At 37.5% G+C, this 19,001-nt stretch overlaps 1 protein-coding gene across 2 annotated transcripts in view; it reads left to right on the top strand.

Annotated features, from left to right (window-relative positions):
• MYOCD (myocardin) overlaps window positions 1-19,001 on the top strand; it is an 83,393-nt gene that overhangs the window by 31,692 nt on the left and 32,700 nt on the right. For both annotated transcript variants that reach the window (XM_011358970.1, XM_011358971.2), the window contains exons 2-5: window positions 725-790; window positions 10,539-10,594; window positions 12,032-12,107; window positions 14,748-14,909. In XM_011358970.1, coding sequence (XP_011357272.1) covers window positions 725-790; window positions 10,539-10,594; window positions 12,032-12,107; window positions 14,748-14,909 — 360 coding nt within the window. The remainder of the gene's footprint in view (window positions 1-724; window positions 791-10,538; window positions 10,595-12,031; window positions 12,108-14,747; window positions 14,910-19,001) is intronic.

Here is a 19,001-nt window from a genome sequence, read left to right on the forward strand (position 1 = left end):
TATATACTCTATTGTGCTATGGGTACTAACATAAATTTTTATAATATAAGAGTATAGTTTGGACAATTTACAATGTTTTAATTTTCTAAACAAAGCATGACACCAGTAACCCTTGTTTGAATTTACAAATGGATTCCAGCGTCTCACAATACTGCCATGTTTTGACAACTTATTATGTTCTAGGCACCATGCTAAGCACCCTGCATACATTGTTTTTTCAAACTTTATAGCAACTCTACAAAGTAGGCCTTGTTTCTACTAGCAAAGGAGGAAACTGAAGGTCAGAAAGGTCTTACCCAGTGTTACTCAGCTATGAAGGGGCTAGAGATGGGATTTAAACCCATGTGAGACTCCAAAGCCAATGCTTTCTCTGCTGTTTCCTCTCTTGACATTATAGGCAAATTTCCCAAAGAAATCGGTGGCATTTATTTTCCAAGTGGCATAGTAGGAAGAGAGGGAGCATGTTGCTATGAAAATAACATTCGCCTCAAAGAGGAGACAAATGTTCTCATCCTAGGTTGTTACCCAACTTACTGCAAAACCCTTCAACACCTTTGGCTTCTCTCACCCTTCTTTCTCCATGTCTACAACAGAAATAAAAATATATCTTATACAACTGTTCTAGAAATAAAATGGGAAGAGCTATGCCAAAAAGCATAATGTAAACATAAGTGGTTGTAATCATATTTAGCCTAACTAACAAGCTAACATTTCCTTTTCTAAGTTTTACAGTTACGACTTCAACAGAGAAGGACCCAGGAACAACTGGCTAACCAAGGAATAATACCGCGTGAGTAGCTGTGTCTCATATTTACTGACACATTACCATGGAACCATGTGATTTGGGAGCTGGAAAGCACCTCAGAGGTCATTTACTCTGAGCCCATGGATCCTCATAGAATCTGTATTAACAGAAATTCCAGACCTTGAATGTTTTGCCCCAAATTCTACTCACACTCAAGGGCTTCCCTTTAATGATACAGGTTGTACTTAAAATTCTGATGTAGTAGGTTTAGTTTTAGTGTAAACGCAATTCACTATGGGCATCCGTCACCCTTTTCTTTTAAAATTGGATATAATCACCATTCTTTCCAAAAGCATCAATCATGTCATCTTTTTCTCACTTCCTCGGTTTCACTTCTGTTTGAGGTACTCAAGTCCACCATTAATTGAATATTATCACATGCCTCTTTTCTAGATTACTGAGTAGCTATACCATTCTAGCATAATTGGTATAAAATTGAATTACTGGCCATGATTTGGGTCAAAGAAGAAGGATTCTCATATCTTTTAGAAGATATCTTTGAAAGTTTCTACCAATTCAGCAATTAAAGCTAACTCTTGGTAATCCATAGAAATAGCTAAAATGGTTCTCATAGTCCAAACTCCTTTAGGTCATATTTTCTAACTACCTCTCCCAACAAAATTGAAAAATTAAGATCCATAATGACTCTTGCAGAAATCCCTATCATGAGTAGGACTTCAGAGTTTAGTGTGAAACAAGTGGAAATTTGCTCTTGATAAAATGGCCTGCAGTTAGTAATATTAGAGCTCCTTGATCCACGGGCTAACCATTTTAAGTATAGTCTGTGCTTCAGAGCCAAAGCAGAACTAAGACTTTTTCAGGCCTTTTACTTTGTATTTCAAAAGCAGTGTTTTTTGTTTTTGTTTTTGATTTTGTTTGTTTTTGTTTTTGTTTTTAAATGGCTGAGCCAAACAGTAAAAAAACAGGTGACTTTATAGTGGAACAACTTTTTTAGAGGTTTGCTAAGCACAAAAGAAACAGTTCACCTGGCACCTTAAAAGCTACCTAAACAACATGTACAAAAATGAGAAACCAAAGGAGCAAGACTGTGTGTGGCTTGTTCATCTCAGCTAGCCCACCGGTGGAAGTGCTCAAGACAGAGGAGAGACTAAAGGTCTGCAGACTGCAGGTCAGATAAACAGAACTTCACGCAAAGTTGGCCAGACCAGTCTTTTTAGGAATCCTGTCACTAATATGTAGAATCTAATTTGTTTAACCATTATCTTGAAGAATCATTCCCTAAGATTGTAAATAGGTACAGATCCACTAGGATCCTTTCGGCAGACCACAATCAACACCAAGCACCCTTAAATATGTGATGAGCCATCAATTTGAATAGTATTAAAATAATCTATCCCCTCACTAGTGTTTCTTCTCCTTAGTTCTAGAAAGACAAGTGGGCTGGATAGAATCAGGACCTTTCAGTCAACTCAAACTGTTCACAATCGATTTAAAGTTCAACCCATATGCTTAAATTTTCTAAGCCTGGGTCTTGCAGCTGGCATTTGGATGAGAATAAACTTTTTATTTTTAGGTTAATTGGATTAAATTTCTGGAGATCAGTAAAAACACCTAATAAAGATAGGAATTAATCCTGTTACATTTTTAAATAACACCTCCGTGTAAGTTGTGTGAATCAAATGTTCATTTGTGTAGTAGGGTACAATTGGTGGAGATATATCTTGTTATCCAGGATTTCCAAAATTAAATAATGTACATATTAAATGAAATAATGCTTGACAGATATTTTGTATCCATAGTCCATTGCATTATTAAGATAATCACTGAAACATGTTCTATGAGTAAGGAAATTATTTTCTCTTTTAATTTAGAAAAATGAAAATTTAGCAAAATGATAAAAGTTAATTAAGCATCACCTGTTTTCCTTAGTCTTCAGCCACCTCCTCTCAACCATGCTTTCCAAAGGTATAGCTTCTGCTGTGGAAAAATGTCAAAGCCACAGCAGGTGCACACTGCAGGCCCAGACTAGACAAACTTTGACTACATAGCTCTTATCAGAAAGCTAGACCCAGGAGGAATCTCTTCGCCTGCCGAGAGATCAGGGGCAGGGAAGAGATGGCCAGCCTCTTCAACTCAATTAGAGACTAAACATGCAATCTAATGCAGTGCAGAGCAGCCTGTGTTCACTCAGGAACCTAAGAGTATGTGTGTAAATGCAAATCATGGAGAAAAGGAAAGAGGAGCTAACAGTCCCAAGGTTTTTCAATTCAATCAAATCTAATACATTTCATTATAAACCAGACTTATATGCAGGGTAGCGGGCCATATCCTCTAGGCACACCAGTGAGCAAGACAGTCATTCAAGGAAACTCAAGATTTTAGGAAAAAGGGTGATGAAAAACACACATAAGTGTAATTCAAGGTGGAACTCGTTACATTCCACAAGAGGGCTTTTTATTTCTTCATTCTATTATTTCAATTTTTGAAACAGAATAAAAGAGGAAAAGGTAGAAAAGGAAGAGGATAGAATGGAGAGAAGAAAAATTGATAGTCCTTAGAGATCATCTAATTCTGTAATTTTAATTTTTTTAATTGTTAAATATATCTTATATTGTGTATGTATATACTGGCTGAAACAGGGAGGGGGAGCCTCTGCCTTATTTACTCAGGCCCTCTAATCCCTCTGGACTCCCCCTCATTATCCTTTCCAGAGAGCTAGTTCTCTTCAAAATAGAATTTGAAAACATCTGACCCAGTCCAAGCCCTGTTTTCTTTAATGTTCACAAAACTGAGGTTGAGGAGGCCTAAGAGATTTTTCAAATGTCCCCAAGCCAGGTACCAATGTAGTTCTGCTTTCTGCAAATTTGAATTGTGAGAATTTAAGAACATACACAATAAAATTATTAATAAATATCTCACTTTGTCGATAAAATTTGAAATAATTGCAATCCTCCCCCAAACTTTATAACATCATAAATTGCCTAAAGTGGAAGCAGATGGCCAAGTGAATTGTTAATTGTCTTTATGTTATCATTACATAGCACTACTGTTTTTAGCTGGTCAACAGAAACACCTGCTATCTTTTGGCAGAATTCATCTTGAGTTTGACCTTAGGTTGCATCTCAAGGGCTCATCCATTGCAAAAATGCAACTCTCTCCTATTGTGCATTGTGGCAGAGCCAACACCAGAGCCTCTGTCTTCTGATCCCTACACAGGACTCTTTTCTGAAATATTCAAAAGGAATTACTTGAATTTTTAAAGCACTTAAATTTCTACCATAAAGCATTTGTGGCCAAAAAATTCAATTGGAGATAGATGAGAGAGAGAGAGAGAGAAAGAGAGAGGTAATAGAATAGAAAAATAGAATAGAATAGAATCGAATAGAATCGAATAGAATAGAATAGAATAGAATAGAATAGAATAGAATAGAATAGAATAGAATAGAATAGAATAGAATAGAATAGAACAGAACAGAACAGAATAGAAAAGAAAGAAAAGAAAACAAAAAGAAGAAAAATACCAATGACAAACCAATGTTTTTTGAAATGGCTTTAGATTCTACATCATAATCTACACTTCACTATGACCAAGGTTCAATGAAAAATTCCACTAAAGTCAGCTATATGGCGGATCTCATTTCAGGTGCATGCCAAATTAATGGTTAAATTATAAGGTTTCTCTCCCACTGACTCCAATGAACCAAATTATGTGTAATTTTCAGTTGACTAGTAGAACTAGTCCAAATGAATTGAATTTAATTCCTTCCTTCTTCTTGGTCATGCATACTGCAGGTTTTGAGGCTGCCAATGAGTAACAAAGAGTCCACAGCAACTAGGGACAAATTCTCTTTTATAATTCTCTTAATCATTTCTCTTAAGCATTTACTCAATTCTCACTTGCATAAATTATGGGTTTAGGATTTCCTATCAGTTGCTTTGAATGAATTTAAAGACATTGTTCCTTGACATTTAGTCAAGAAGGGGAGGGTTCTGAAGCCAGCACCAACCCCCTAGAATAACTTTAAACAGTGGGAAAAGGGTTCTCGGGCCAGGAGCATGGGCCCTGCCAGATCTTAAGATTGCTTTTACATTTATAATATCAGTTGTGGAATTCACACTTCCAAAATAGTCATGAAATCTTAGTGAAATATCTTCTTGAAGTTAACTTAGAAATATTTAAGAATTTATTGTTTGGACTTATCTCCAAAATCTTATCTATGAATCTCAAAACGAAGATTTCGAATTGCCTACTTTGTCACCATCAACTAAAATTCAAAGGAAATGGTTTCACTGCCCCTTCTTTTTAGGTTAAAGGTTACAAGAGGACATCAAGGTTCTCTACTTTCTCATGTCTGTAGGACAGAGCCAACTTCCTCCCTTTGCGGATCTATGGGGGTGGCTCTGTTCATCATTTCTCATGTATATTTTCTCACCTACATTTTTTTTCCTCAGGGTATTACTCTTCTGTGTAGAATTTTAACTGACACCATTTTTCCAACTACTTTAGAAGCCTTAGTGCAGAGGGATGATCAGCCATATGGATTAGATGCAGTAAACAATTAAAGAGCAATTCAGTAAATTTTTGACTATCTGCTGTAAGGAAGGCCCTACAGAGCACAGAGAGTCAGGCATGAATTCTGTTCCAGTCTAGAAGGGGCCCCAAACTATCCCTGTTTCATTGTCTCTGTTAACAACATTGGACCAGGTCACATCACTCCATGGGAGTCAGTATCCGGGAAGATTGAAGAAAAATTACTTTCTCTTTCCCTCTCCCTCTGCTATGAAAGTGGGCTATTCTATATGAACCCAGGAGAGAGGAGGGAGCATTTGGCTTATTTTTCTGAAATACAGAAAACGAGATTACAGAACAGAAATAAACTGCGGAGGACGTGGGGCCCAGAGAGGCTGTAACTTCAGACTCAGAGAAAGCTGCCACTAGCCAGAAGAACTGTTTGGGCAGCTTTGGTTCCATGATCTGATTAATGTCAATGAATTTAAAGATACAATGAGCTGTCTATGAATGGTGCTGCCTTTATTTGTTTTGCAGACTAATCCAAGCCACAGCAGCCACATACTTACTGCAAAGCCCTGGTAAATCCTTGAATTCTGTGATACTCCTCCTGCATAGCAAGAAGAATGACTGGGGCAATTCCTGTACCCACACCACATGCAGCTTCATGATAGTTTTGAGAAGTTGACTGGGCAAAGCCTTTCTCTTTTTCCTCAGTGCATTCATTTGACTTGGCTTCTCCCTACAGCACCCTACCACACACTGTTGGCTGTTTGAGCAGAACACGTCACGAGGGTTTTAATCTGTCTGTCTCTTCCCTTCTTTCTAACATCTCAAATTCAGAGATAGGAAAAGGCACCCTGGATTTTCAGGGCAAACCCATTTGGGTCAATAATCCTAAATTTCTCCTTTTTCCCCTTCTCATTCAATTTTCTGGTTTCCTTTTCCTTAGAAACTAGTAAACCAGTAACCACAAGCATACTTCGAATTTGTCTTTGTACCCTTCTTCTGAGAAATTCCAAAGTATTCATGTATGTTGCATCAACTTCTTCAAGTGCACAAGCCAGGCGTTCAGTATTACAAAGCTACACTGGGAAAATGTACTCTCTTCAGACCCCTAAGACTATCATTTGGATACTGAATAGGCAATTTATTGCCTACCTAAAGAGAGAATATAAATTCCAAAGTGTTATCACTTGTGCATGGCATGCATCCCATTTACTTGGAAGAAAAACACTCATGATCCAATTTATCTTTAAAAGCGAGGCAAAGAAAGGACAAGCGTTACTAAAGCCATATTATAAGTGGAAAACTAAGAACACAGGAAAACTATCAGATTTGTTCAAGGTTATAATAGATGGCAAAAAATAGATGGCAAAGCAAGGACAGAACCCAAATGAATGGTTCTCAAAATTTCAGTCATCCAAGACTTGTTAAATTATACCCATCACTGCCATAGATCTTATGTTTGAAATAGTTTTGTCTTCCTCCTAAAGAGCCCTACATACATAAATTATTAACCAATATGTTTCTTTGACTAATTAATGGCTTAGAAATTTACCAGCCAGTGCTTTTTCATGAGGACAACCATTACTAACCCAAGTCGTTGCGATTCTAGGCAGCAACAGTGAAAAGCGACAGTTCCATTCACCTAAGCAGCCTTTCTCTGAGCAAATAACCTTTTTGTTTTTTCTTCAGTGTTTTTGAAATACTGAAAATCACTCCTAGCAATTATTACTCGGACGTGGTTCCATAGTGTAGCAGTTAACACATCTGCTTTACACGCAGAAGGTCCTGAGTTCACACCCCAGTGGAGCCACAGTCCATGGTCTACGGCCATGCCACCCTGAAAAAGCCCAATGTCTGAACTCGGAAGCTAAGCAGGGTCAGGCCTGGTTAGTACTTGGATGGGAGACCACCTAGGAAGACTAAATGCTGTAGGCATAGATAATGAAGAAGAAAGGAGAAGGAGAAGAAAGAAAGAGAAGGAGAAGGAGAAGAGCCAGACTTTGAGAACTATTGCTCCAGCTGCTGCCCCAGGGCACTGTCTCTTTGACTGTGCCTCTTGGTTCTTATCAGTAATATAAGAGGAGCTGTGTTCTCTCCCTCCAAGCTTGAGAGTGAGCGACCCCAGAGAGAAGATAAGCCCTACCTCAGGCACAGCCCTGCCTCTGCTATCAGAATTGCCACCAACACCAGCCCCCACCCTGTGCTAGAAAGTCCTGTGCTTAAGTGATTCCTCAGTGCCCCATGACCTATGTTCTCCCTTTTTGGGCTCCTGTTGGAAACAGGAGGTTAGAGTGCTGAGCAGGGAACTGCAGGAAGCCTGTTCTTATCTTGAGATCTTTTTTTGAGCTCTAAGTAAGCAAATGTTTATACACACATTTGACCCAAATTAGAGCTGCAGGGACAGAAATAGGAATAGCCCATAGCTAATCTCTGAGGTGAGAACATGAATTCCCTTGTGAGAAGCAATTAATCTTCCTCCAAGGAGAATGAGTTAGATATGTGACTGACTGAATTTACAATCGTATTTTAATATGAAATCACACTGACTTATTTTTAAAATTTAATATTCAAATTCCTTTTCAATCTTAAATGTCAATGTCCCTTAAATACAAAATTTTGCCATTCAGTCTCCCAAGGGCTAACAACAAAAGAGATCTTTTATGTAATTTCCAAAAGTCAACTTTGGGGGCTAGTGCATTATGGTTTTTACTGGCCCCTAGGAGAGGTGGCCAAAACCCACATTCTCTAGAGTCACAGAAAAGGTGAATTTCAGTTGCAGGACCATGGCAGGCTAGTTTTCCACAGTGTCACCTCAAACCAGTGCCCTATAGAACATCCCCCTTAAGCCTTGAGGAGAAGAGCATATGGTAAAATACAGTATGTGGACCTCTTTGGCTCTCTTCCCAAGTCCTTGCTAAATGGGCATAGCTTCTCCCACCCTGTGTTAGAAGGTTCCAGAAGAACTTCGTGCTCTTGGCATCAGGGAACTGGACTGTATGAATCATTTCACAGGGGAGTTGTTAACACCAAGAAGTGATGAATTATAGCTCTACAAGCTAACATACAGGAAATGCAATGTTTCTTAGAACAATTAATAAGCTCCGCTAAAAAGAGTTTGAAGAGCCTCAGGGACAACAGAACCAGATAAATTCCTCCTAAGTCTTAAGCCTAATTAAGACCAATTGAGTTTGAAAACTAAGAAATATTTCAAGATACATTCATACTGTTCCCTTAAGGGGTTGCTTCTTAGGGAAGCGATGTGTTACTCTTTAACCACTACGATCAATTCCTTTTCTGTATTATGTAAATGGTTAAGCCACACAAATGCATAATACCTAATTAGATGAACACCAGAGTGTAGGACACAGCTGAACACCTATCAGCTCAGATGGTACAGATTCACCAGGGCCCACTGGACTTCAAGCAGACTTGTAGCATCTGGTAGCCTGGAGAAATGGGAGTTGCTTTGAGAAGTCCAGCAATATATGATCAAATGCAGGGAAAGGCAAGCCTCCTTACTAAGGATGGTGACCAGACCCAAATCAGAAGAAATGCACAAACAATGCAGTAGAACTTCACATTTCTTCAGGTGATTTCTCAGAGCACCCGAGTGGGGACAAAAGGGGGATGACAGGGAAGGGCTATTTGAAATGGCAGGTTTTGCAAAGAAATCCATTTTAAGAGTAAAAACGGTCAAGAGAAACTGGTGTTAGATCAATAGGAAATGTGATATTCAAACAACATATTCAATTTTTTTTTTTTTAATAAGAAAGGAAGCCTCTTAATCTCTGCACAAAGGACAAGGATGCTTGTCCAGTATACTGGGCACACGGCAGCCAGCCCAAACTATTCTGCATGTCAACATTATTAATGTCGGAGTTGGGCAGGGAGATTTACAGAGGGCATGCTTAATACCTTCCCAAGCAGTGTCCTCAATAGAGGATGACATGGTTGAACAGCCGCCAGGATTATGGAATTTGCTTGATGTCCAGCATGCCCTTTTGAAAACTGCTCAAATTTAACATGATCTTAAGGATTGAATGAGAGGTGTGCACACATGTGGGCGCACGCGCGCACACACACACACACACACACTGCCCCAAGTGCCAGTCTGGCCAGAAACCCAGTTTTTTATGCTAGCCAAAGGTTGGAAAGATATTTCATTGCCTGTAGCTTAAGAGTGGACATCTGTTAGAGTGATAGCAGAACTTTGGATCATGTGATTTATCAATTTGTCCAAACTCACAATTCAGAAAAATATAATATTCAATGGAATTGTGTAACTTCTGATCAACTTCATCACTTATAATGAAAAGTGATTGTGACTCCTGATTGAGATTGTAAAAGGGATCAGAAAAACTAATTTTTTTAAAAAGTAGAATTTTGTTGAATGAAGGCCTACCTCTGTGCTAAATCAAAAGAGTTTACTAAATCATCATAAAGAGGAGCTAATGAGATAGTGCGGAGGGAGAATAGTGAACAGTGGAAACAGTGGAAGCTGGCATTCGGTCCAGGTTGTTTATAGCTGCTGTGCACTATGACTGATCAGTGTCTGTGTCTACTGGCTGTTCATATGTTGAACATCACACCTTGAAAGAAGTTAGGTTGTCAGAGGACCTAGGCTCCTAACCCTAACTGTGTGACCTGGGCAAGTCAGTCAATTTCTATGGGCCCCAGTTTCTCTATTCTGTTCAAGGTCGGAGTTGTATTTCACTATCTCCAAGGTCCCTTCCAGCCCTCAAAGTCTGATTCTGTGCTTCTCACTCAACATCCTTAGTTGCATGTTTCTACCAACCAGCCATGTACCACATCCAAGGCACAAGTCCCTTCCTACAATATGGGACCCCTTTCCTACAGACCACAGCCTCCACCCAGCAAGGGCAGAGCACAGTCAAAGAGGGTGTTTCCCCAGTCTACCCCCCTCTTCAAACTAGAGCATTACTTCTGTCCCCAGTTTTCCACAACTCCCTGTATTTCCTCAAGAACTCGGAATGCCCTGTCGCCGCCATTTCTCTTCCTGTCGCATCTGTCTCTGCTGTTCCTTCTGTACGGTCCTGAATTCCACCTTCCTCTGTATCTTGTGGCTTCAGGGAAACTGGTGTCTTCCAGGCCTTTGCTCTTTAATTGCTTGTGGCCTAATAAAGGCGACCACATCGGTATTGTGCACAGCTCAGCAAGCTCACCAGCAAATCCTGCAATGCTGCTCGGGGCCCCTCAGCCCATTCTGCTCACGTCTTTGTCTTTCTGTTTCAGCACTGAAAACTGCAACTGTATTCCATGAGCAAAGAAAACATTTGGATAGTGACAAGGTAATGTTTTCCAAACTGCCCTCTTTCTGAGCTGAGACTCCAGGGTGTGGGTATCTGCGTGCTAAGCTTTGACTAAAGCAGGTAGAATTTCTACAACAAACACAACCAATTTGCTGGTTCCCTACCCCCACACCATATGGAATCTTATGCCTAGGAACTGAAAACTGTGGAAATGGGATCAACTACATTAGCTTTGAAATTGTTATTTTTTAGCTTAAAAAAAAATGCCCCCAATCCTTCTGATGCTGGAGAGGTCACTGCAAGGATGAAGTAGAAGTCAAAAATTATTTTAAAAGGGAGGCGAAGTTGGTGTGCGAAGTATCTCATCTTTCATTATAGTCCTTTCTTAGCAACAATCAGATTTTTAAAAAATGCAAACTAGTGGTCCGGTTGGGCCTGTGGCTACAGAGCTTATTCTGCAGTTACTTAAGTCGAAGGCATTGAGTGTATTTCTCTTTCTGTTTCTGGGTTGGGTTGGGGGGCACATTTGGGGAGAAAATTGGCATACATTCTACACCTTTGTAGCAAATCTCTGCCATCTGAACTTATCAATAATATAAATACTATTTAGCAAGCATCAGAGCTGTAAATGAGAAAATATGTGAAGGAGGTGTCTTTTCTCTGAGATTTCTTTGTCTAAGAGTTCTAGCCTTGCAACTAGTCTGTGGAAAGAGAAAGGAGCAGAGCTTGGTAACTCTTGAAATGTGCTCATGAGAGCCTGAGAGAACAACTGTCTGTTTTCAGAACTGGAGTTGTCCCCACACCCCTCACAGGGGCCAAATAGGAAATCCAATAGTGAGATAAAAATCCAAAACTAGAAATCAGGGCCCTGAGGTCTAGCTGAGGTCTTACCACAGCCTATATCATCCCCACAGATAGCTGCATTACCAAGAAGATGATGAAACTCAGTAAATAATCTGTTTCTAAGCGTCCTTCCAACCCACAATGGGTCTGAATTTGCAGGCTTTACATTTCCGCATGTTCTAAGAAATAAATCAGGTGAATAATGGGAGGAGGGCATATGTTGCCATGTTATGGTAGATGGATTCAGGTTACATTTCATCTCTAATCCTAGTTAATTTTGTGGCAGTTTTAAGAGGCAATGGAATAGGATTGACTATAATACAAGCAGCTTAGTATCATCACAGTTTTATTAATATTTTATCAACAAGTACCTGCCTGGCCTTTAAATTTGTAGCCCTGATGTGGATCCAAGCTTTTTACCTTTTTATCTTATTTTTCCACCTAAAATTAATAGAGAGGCTTTTGTAAATGTTCCTGCATCAAAGCATAAGCCAAGGACATTTGCATGTTTCATTTGTCATAAACAGAATACTCTTCCCCTTTGAAAGAAATCGGATTTCTTTTACAATTAAAACTATGTGATTCAACTGTATGTGGTTGATAACAGAAGTTATTCTGTGTTTGGGCCTACAGACTGAAGACAGCCTGAAGCGCAAGGTCAGAAACAGGTCGGACGGTACTGACTCGGTTAATATGCACATACTCCAGGGTAAGAGTGCACAAAGTCATACGTCAAGACACCACCAGATGGTGGGCTATTTTTCCAGAGTTACTTGTCTCTGTACAGTTGCTAGGTCCTCCTAGAATGGGTTACCTGCCATTAGAAAGTGGTACTTTTGAGCAGTCATTTAGTCACTTTAGGCCATATAGACAATCAAATTGGGAAGCCATATAATGGCTGAGAAGGCATCGGACTTGGGTTCCAATCTTAGCTGCGCCACTTTCTAACTCTCTCTGAGCACAAAGGAATGTCCAATGTATATCAAATTTCTTTAAAATGTCTCCCTTCTTTAGCCCAGTAATAAATTCCTAGTACAGGCATACCTGGGAGATATTTTGGGTTTGGTTCCAGACCACCACAATAAAGCAAGTATTGTAATAAAAAGCGAGTTGTAATCTTTTTGGTGGTAGAAGGTCTTGCCTTCAGTTTGTAAAATAAACGCTACATCTGTGAAGCACAGCAAAGCAAAGTGCAACAAAACAAGGTATGCCTGTATTTTATTGAAAGAAAATAACCTGACATACAAAGATTTATGTAAATTTTTTATTATGAAATTACTTTAGATTATAAAACATTGCAAAGAATGAAATGTCCAAAAATAGGGGATAGGAGGAATAAATTATAATCAGCCATATAAATACCTTGCAGCCACTACAAATAAGGCTTTAAAAGAATACTGATTTAATGAAGAAAGGCTTACAAGATGATATTTGGTGGAAAAAAAAAACTGTATTTACAATAAAATTCAAGGAAGAAAAAACATACACATAAACTATTTACAGTCAGATTCTATAATGAAAAAATACAGCCCTAATAATCCATATAAAAAATGACAAAAAATTAAGAAGGACATCCACCTATTAAAAACAGTTGATTCTAAGTGGGGAGTTTCCCAGTGCTTTCATTTTCTTTTGTATACTTTTTTTTTCCTTTTAGCATTTTCCACATTTATGACAATGAATAAGTAACAATACTATAATCAAAAAAAAAAAATAAGACATGTTATTTGTTAAAACATTATGGTCTGGAATTAAAATATCAGGCTATGAACCACAGTGACCTCTGGTTCAGTTGTGTGTCTCTATCGATTTCCATGGAATCCCCTATTCCCCCCAACAGAAATTGGAAAATTAGCACCCTGGAGCACCAAGGATCTGCTGAATCCAAAATGACCACTGATCCCCAATTTTGAGAGCAGCAATATGAGATTAAGAGCCAATGCTTGTAACTGCTAAAGGCAGTTGTAGAAAAAGGGATCAGTAAGAACAAGAGGAGTTAAGAGGCTTTATGCTGAGACCTGAAGATGAGGAAGGTCTTGGTGGTGGAGAGAATGTAGGAAGCACTCCAGAGTGGGGAGAATAAGTAACAAAGGTACAAAGATGAACTCAGTAAGACATGAGGAACAGATAGGAGAAGACTAGGTTTGCCGAATGGTAGTTTGGGGAAGGAGAATCTCAGGTCATGAGTTGGGGTAGATTCAGTTTATGGGCAAGCTTACCAAGCCAGATCAAGAGACTTGGACAGACAGGAGCATCTTTCGGGGGGCGGGGGGGGGCAAGAAAGGAGTGTTTCTGAAGCTTAATCTTATATTGCTGTGCAGACTGGATCAGAAAGATCCCTAAGGCAGGGTATCCAGCAAGAAGCCCTTGCAATGACCCCATGGGTGGTTAAGACAGGATTTAGGCTTATGCACCCCTATTCTTTGGTTTGGAGTGCTGATGATTTTACCATCTCACATGAAATGCTTTGCAAAAGCAGCTTGTAGATAAGTCTGACCTGCTACCACATTTAGACATCACTAGACCTCTACTGCATGGAGATTTCTAGATCAGACACAAGGCTTGGGTTAGTAGGTTGATCAATAGCAGAAAAATGGAATTGAAAGGCTGATCTGTAAATATCTCGCCTTCTAAATATCCAAAGTTGAGAGTCAAGCTGTAAACCCTTAAGGAATCTTAACTTACAGAGCTGCATTATAGCAAGACCTGGTTTACTAGACTCTTTTCTAAATTCTCCCACAGAAATAAGTCAGGGCCTGACTGAAAGAAGAACATAGGATTTATTTAGGACTCTGTTAGTGACCTTCTGACCCACCAAATGATGAGAAACTGCCTGTTGGTAAATTCAATTTTTTACATCTTTCTGTTTGATTAAGTAACTGTTTCAAAGTAATTTTTTTTCTTTTACAACTGACCTGGACATTTGAATCAGTCAGTATCATATCAACAAGTATAAAAACCCTAATTATAATAATAGATCACATTTACTGCAGGCTCAGCCTGTACCAGGGAACATACCGATAGAGTGTGTGTCCAAATGCTGTAGCTTAGGGTCAGTAAGCAATGCAGGCCCATGGACTGCTTGCTTACAGAATCACCAAATTGCACATTTTTTCAAAAACCCTCGCAGAGCAAGTTTCTCTAAATTTCCTGTGTGCCTGACTCTCTATTTTCTTTATTTGGAAGTGACTAGTCTTTGCTGCTAATCCATGTGAAATTATGATCATTGCATTGAAAAATTATTAGAATGGTAGAACACAATGTAACACAATGTTTTGGTTACAAAAGCAAAAAAAAATAATAACAACATCAAATTCTAAAACTGATCCTTTTAATTTCAACCCCTTAGCCTCCACTGCAGAGAGGTCCATTCCAACTGCTCAGATGAAGCTGAAAAGAGCCCGGCTTGCAGATGATCTCAATGAAAAAATTGCTCTCCGGCCAGGGCCACTGGAACTGGTGGAGAAGAACATAATCCCTGTTGATTCTGCTGTGAAAGAGGCCATAAAAGGTAGTAAAACAAATGGCATTCTTCTCTCTGTGCTCTGAGATCTGACATGTTGGGGCCCTGGGTATGAGGGCCTCTCCCTGGACAAGAGTCATGGCATTGGTCACTTTCCCAGAATGTTCCCCATAACCAGAGGTCCTGGGAGTAAGGAAGAAATTCCTACTCACTAACCCTCCAAAGTCAGGTAAACATAGATCAGTTTTGTTCTAGTCAAGCAGGTTGAGAACCTGACTTGAGGTAATCCTCAAAACATCACCTCTACAAGGTTCCATCACTTAGAGGAGTCATGGCCATCTTTAACCTTCCTCCTTTAGAAGAAAATGGACTGGTAGAGCAGATAGAGCACTGGACCTGAATGAGAAGATTTGAACTCTAAGCCCAGTTTGTCTGCTGTGTGTGAGTCTTTCCCAAGTGACTTTACCTCTCTGAGATACCCGCCCAACTCACAGGTTCTTAGAGTGAAGTTCAGATATTACGAGCATGTGAAAACTCTTTGACAATGTTCATGTGTGCTAACAAGTTAAAGTATGAATACTTAATGAAGAGACACAAACATAAATTCTATCATAAACTATAAAAAATCAACTCTTGAACAGTTGAGACAAATGGACCCAAATAACCTAAGCATACTGAATTCATAGAGGTGGTGGGATGGTATCTGGGAAAACTATGGCAGAAGGAAGAAAGGGGAGCTTAACATCCCCATAGGCAAACTTATTTTATTCCAATTATGCTCACAAAGAGCTCTAAGGATTATATATTTAGTGAGCAGTATACATTTAAATGTTTCAACACATTGTCAAAAAGTATGTCAAACAGTTTTATCAAGCACTAAGTTCATTATTAAACTTATCATTAAGTGTAGTATCCACACTCTAAAATTTTGCTCTCAGCCATTCAAAGGCCACAGGAATTTTGTGTTTGGAACCTGTAAATATGAAAATATCAATTCTAGTACAGACGATATGCTAACCTGTCAGTGCCCACTAAATATGCCATTACGATTTACACTCTTCTTCACTCTCCCCACCACACTAATTATCCTGTGCCTTTGAATTTGGACTAGCCTAATCAACTGTACACTATCTCCATCTTTACACTAATAAGATTGAGGACAGAAAAGATCTCCATCGGGCATCAGAAAAGATCTCCATCAGGCATCTTTCCTCATTTCTTTGAACATTCTATTCCATGCATGTAAAATTGTTATTGATTTTTCTATGACAGACAAAAGATCTCATTTTGATTTGCATTCTTTGGTTTATGGTGAGATTATATTTTTTCACGTGATTTTGTATCACTGGCAATTTGTGGCTGCTCTTGTTTTTTCTACTGGGCATTTTCTTCCCTTTCTGCTCTGCAAAAGCTATTTACATAGAAAAAATGTTAATTTTCTCTCTGTTACAGGTATTGCATATCCTTTTACCAGTTTGTCCTTGATCTTTTTTTGTGTGTGGAGTGTATTTTACATAAAGCAGTTTTTAATTTCTATATATTTAAATCTATTAATCTTTTTCTTTATGGTTTCTGAATTTGGTATTTACTGAAAATATTTCTTAGCTCAAGAATATAGTTATTCACCTATACCGTCTTCTAACATTTATATACTTCATTTTTATATTTTAATACTTAATGCATTTGAAATTATTTAAGTGTGTGGTTTAAGAGATAGGTCTAATTTTATTTTCCATAATTTTATTGATATATTTTACAATTTGTTTTAGTATGTGTCTTTGCAAGTTTCTTTACATTGGTCTGATCTTTCTAATATTTCATGGCTACTCTCACAAGTATATGCTGGGTGAAATTTAAAATCAGTTTGTCACATGGAAATTTCAATCTTGTAGAATTTTGTTTGAGATTGCAGTGAATTTATAGATTAATTTATGGTGAATTCACATGTTTAAAATATATTATTTCTGAGGCAAAAATACAATATCTCTCTCTCTCCACTTATTCACCTTTTATTTTCCTTACTAACATGCTTTTTAAGTAAAATCGATTATTACTGACATATGAGAAACCTATTAATTCTGCACATTTATTTTGTAACTTTGAAGATTTTCTTAATAGTTTGTTTCTCAGTTTACCTTAGATAGTCTAGGCCCATAATCATATTGTCTGCAAATAACAAAAATTTGCCTCCTGCTTCATTTTTTTCTGCCTTGATGCATTGGCTGATACTTGAAAAGAAACATTATAATTTTATTAAGATAGTATATAATTAATATAATTTTTTAAATTATAGGTAGAATATTTGTAACATATAAATTATATATTTTTCATGTTTTATTTATAAATTATAGTTTATATTGTAAATTATATGAATTTTGTACAAATTATGTAAATTATAAAGTATAATATGCTATATTATACAAATCAAGTAAATATATTTTATTGTATATAAAATATTCACCAATATCATATAGATGTATATCATATGTAAAATTATGCTAGTGAATTATATAAAGCACATATAATTTATATTATTTTATATTATGTAATAAATATTTTATTACATAATTTAATAATTAATATAGTATATAGTAGGAAATTATTATTGTTACACTGCCAGTGCTTCAAAAGCAGTATTATATTGTTATATTATCATGTCTGATGCTATGTTATGTTAATGATAAGATTTATTTTTGTTTTCTTTTTATCATAAATAGGGATTTCTCAAGTCATTTACTTCTATATATGACATTAGCTTTTGCTATATAAGTAGATATGATAAGGAAATATTTTTCTATCCTGTTCCACTAAGAGTAGTTTGTAAGATGAATGCTGTTTTTAAAATGCTTTCAACATGCATGAAAAGATAACCACATGAATTTTTTTTGACCTAGTAATGTGGCATTGCTGTCTTTCCTAATCACCTTGCATTTATGAAAAAAATCTTACATAGATTTTTTTTCTAAAAATTGTTAATATTTTATTTGAGATTGTGCATCTCTGTTGATTAATTGGAATAATGGTAGCTTCTAAATATACCACAAAATTTCAACAGCTTAACGTAGAAGTGTATCTTATGATTTACCCTCTTCTTCACTCTCCCACCATGGAGAGGGTTTTTCTCAATGGCAAACCTTTCAAGTACAACAGATTCCTTCAGTCTTACTGCTCCACCATCCCCTAGATCGGGAGTGGCAAACATTTTCTTAAAAGATTAGATACTAAGGAAGCTAAGCTAGCTAAGTTGTCTGTCACAACTACTCAGCTGTCATAGCACAAAAGAAGCCATAGTCAATAAGTAAAAACATGAGTATAGCTGTGTTCTAATAAAATTTTATTTACAAAAACAGACAACAGGTTCACAGACCATAATTTGCCAACCTGTGTCCTAGAGCCCCATTATCCTCTGAAGTGAAAGAGAAAGAAAGAGTGAAAAGGCCTACATATATATTTAAAAGGCCTGGAACTGAACACATCACTTCCATTCACATTCCATTGGGAATATAGTACACATGGCTAGAAAAGTTATTTCCTGGCTGAACAGTGATTTTCCAGCAATCTTGCTATACTATGGAAGGGAGAACATAAATTTTGATAAATAGCTAGCCCTCTCTGCTACAATATTCATAAATAATATTGGTCTATGTTGTTGCTGTTTTGTATTTCTGAGGTTTAAATGTCAAGGCTATACATGCTTCACAAAATATGTTATAATTACCTTCCCATGGTATTCCATGTTTAGAAAATATTTAAATATGATCGCAGTGATCATTTGTTTGAAAATATTGCCTAATAGAATTTTAGGGGCTTAGTACTTTTCTTTGGAGTAGTTCTTTGATAGCTTTTCCTCAGTTTTGTCCATAGTTATTTGTGTATTCAAATTTTATCCTTAAGGTAATTTGTAGTTTACATTTTTCTAAAAATGTCTCCTCCACTAGAATATAAGCTCTCTTGGAATAGATTTTTATGTTTTGTTCACTGAGATATCCCAAGCACTTAGAATAGTATCTGACACAGAGAAAATACTCCATAAATGTTAAATGAAGAATAAATGGATGAAAGGTAATTTTATCAATTCCATCAGTTTACATTGTCAAACTCCCTAAAGTCTCCCAAGTCTATAGCTCTAGACCAATTCTT

The sequence above is a fragment of the Pteropus vampyrus genome, unplaced genomic scaffold, assembly GCF_000151845.1.
Source record: "Pteropus vampyrus isolate Shadow unplaced genomic scaffold, Pvam_2.0 Scaffold44, whole genome shotgun sequence".
Taxonomy (NCBI): Eukaryota; Metazoa; Chordata; class Mammalia; order Chiroptera; family Pteropodidae; genus Pteropus; species Pteropus vampyrus.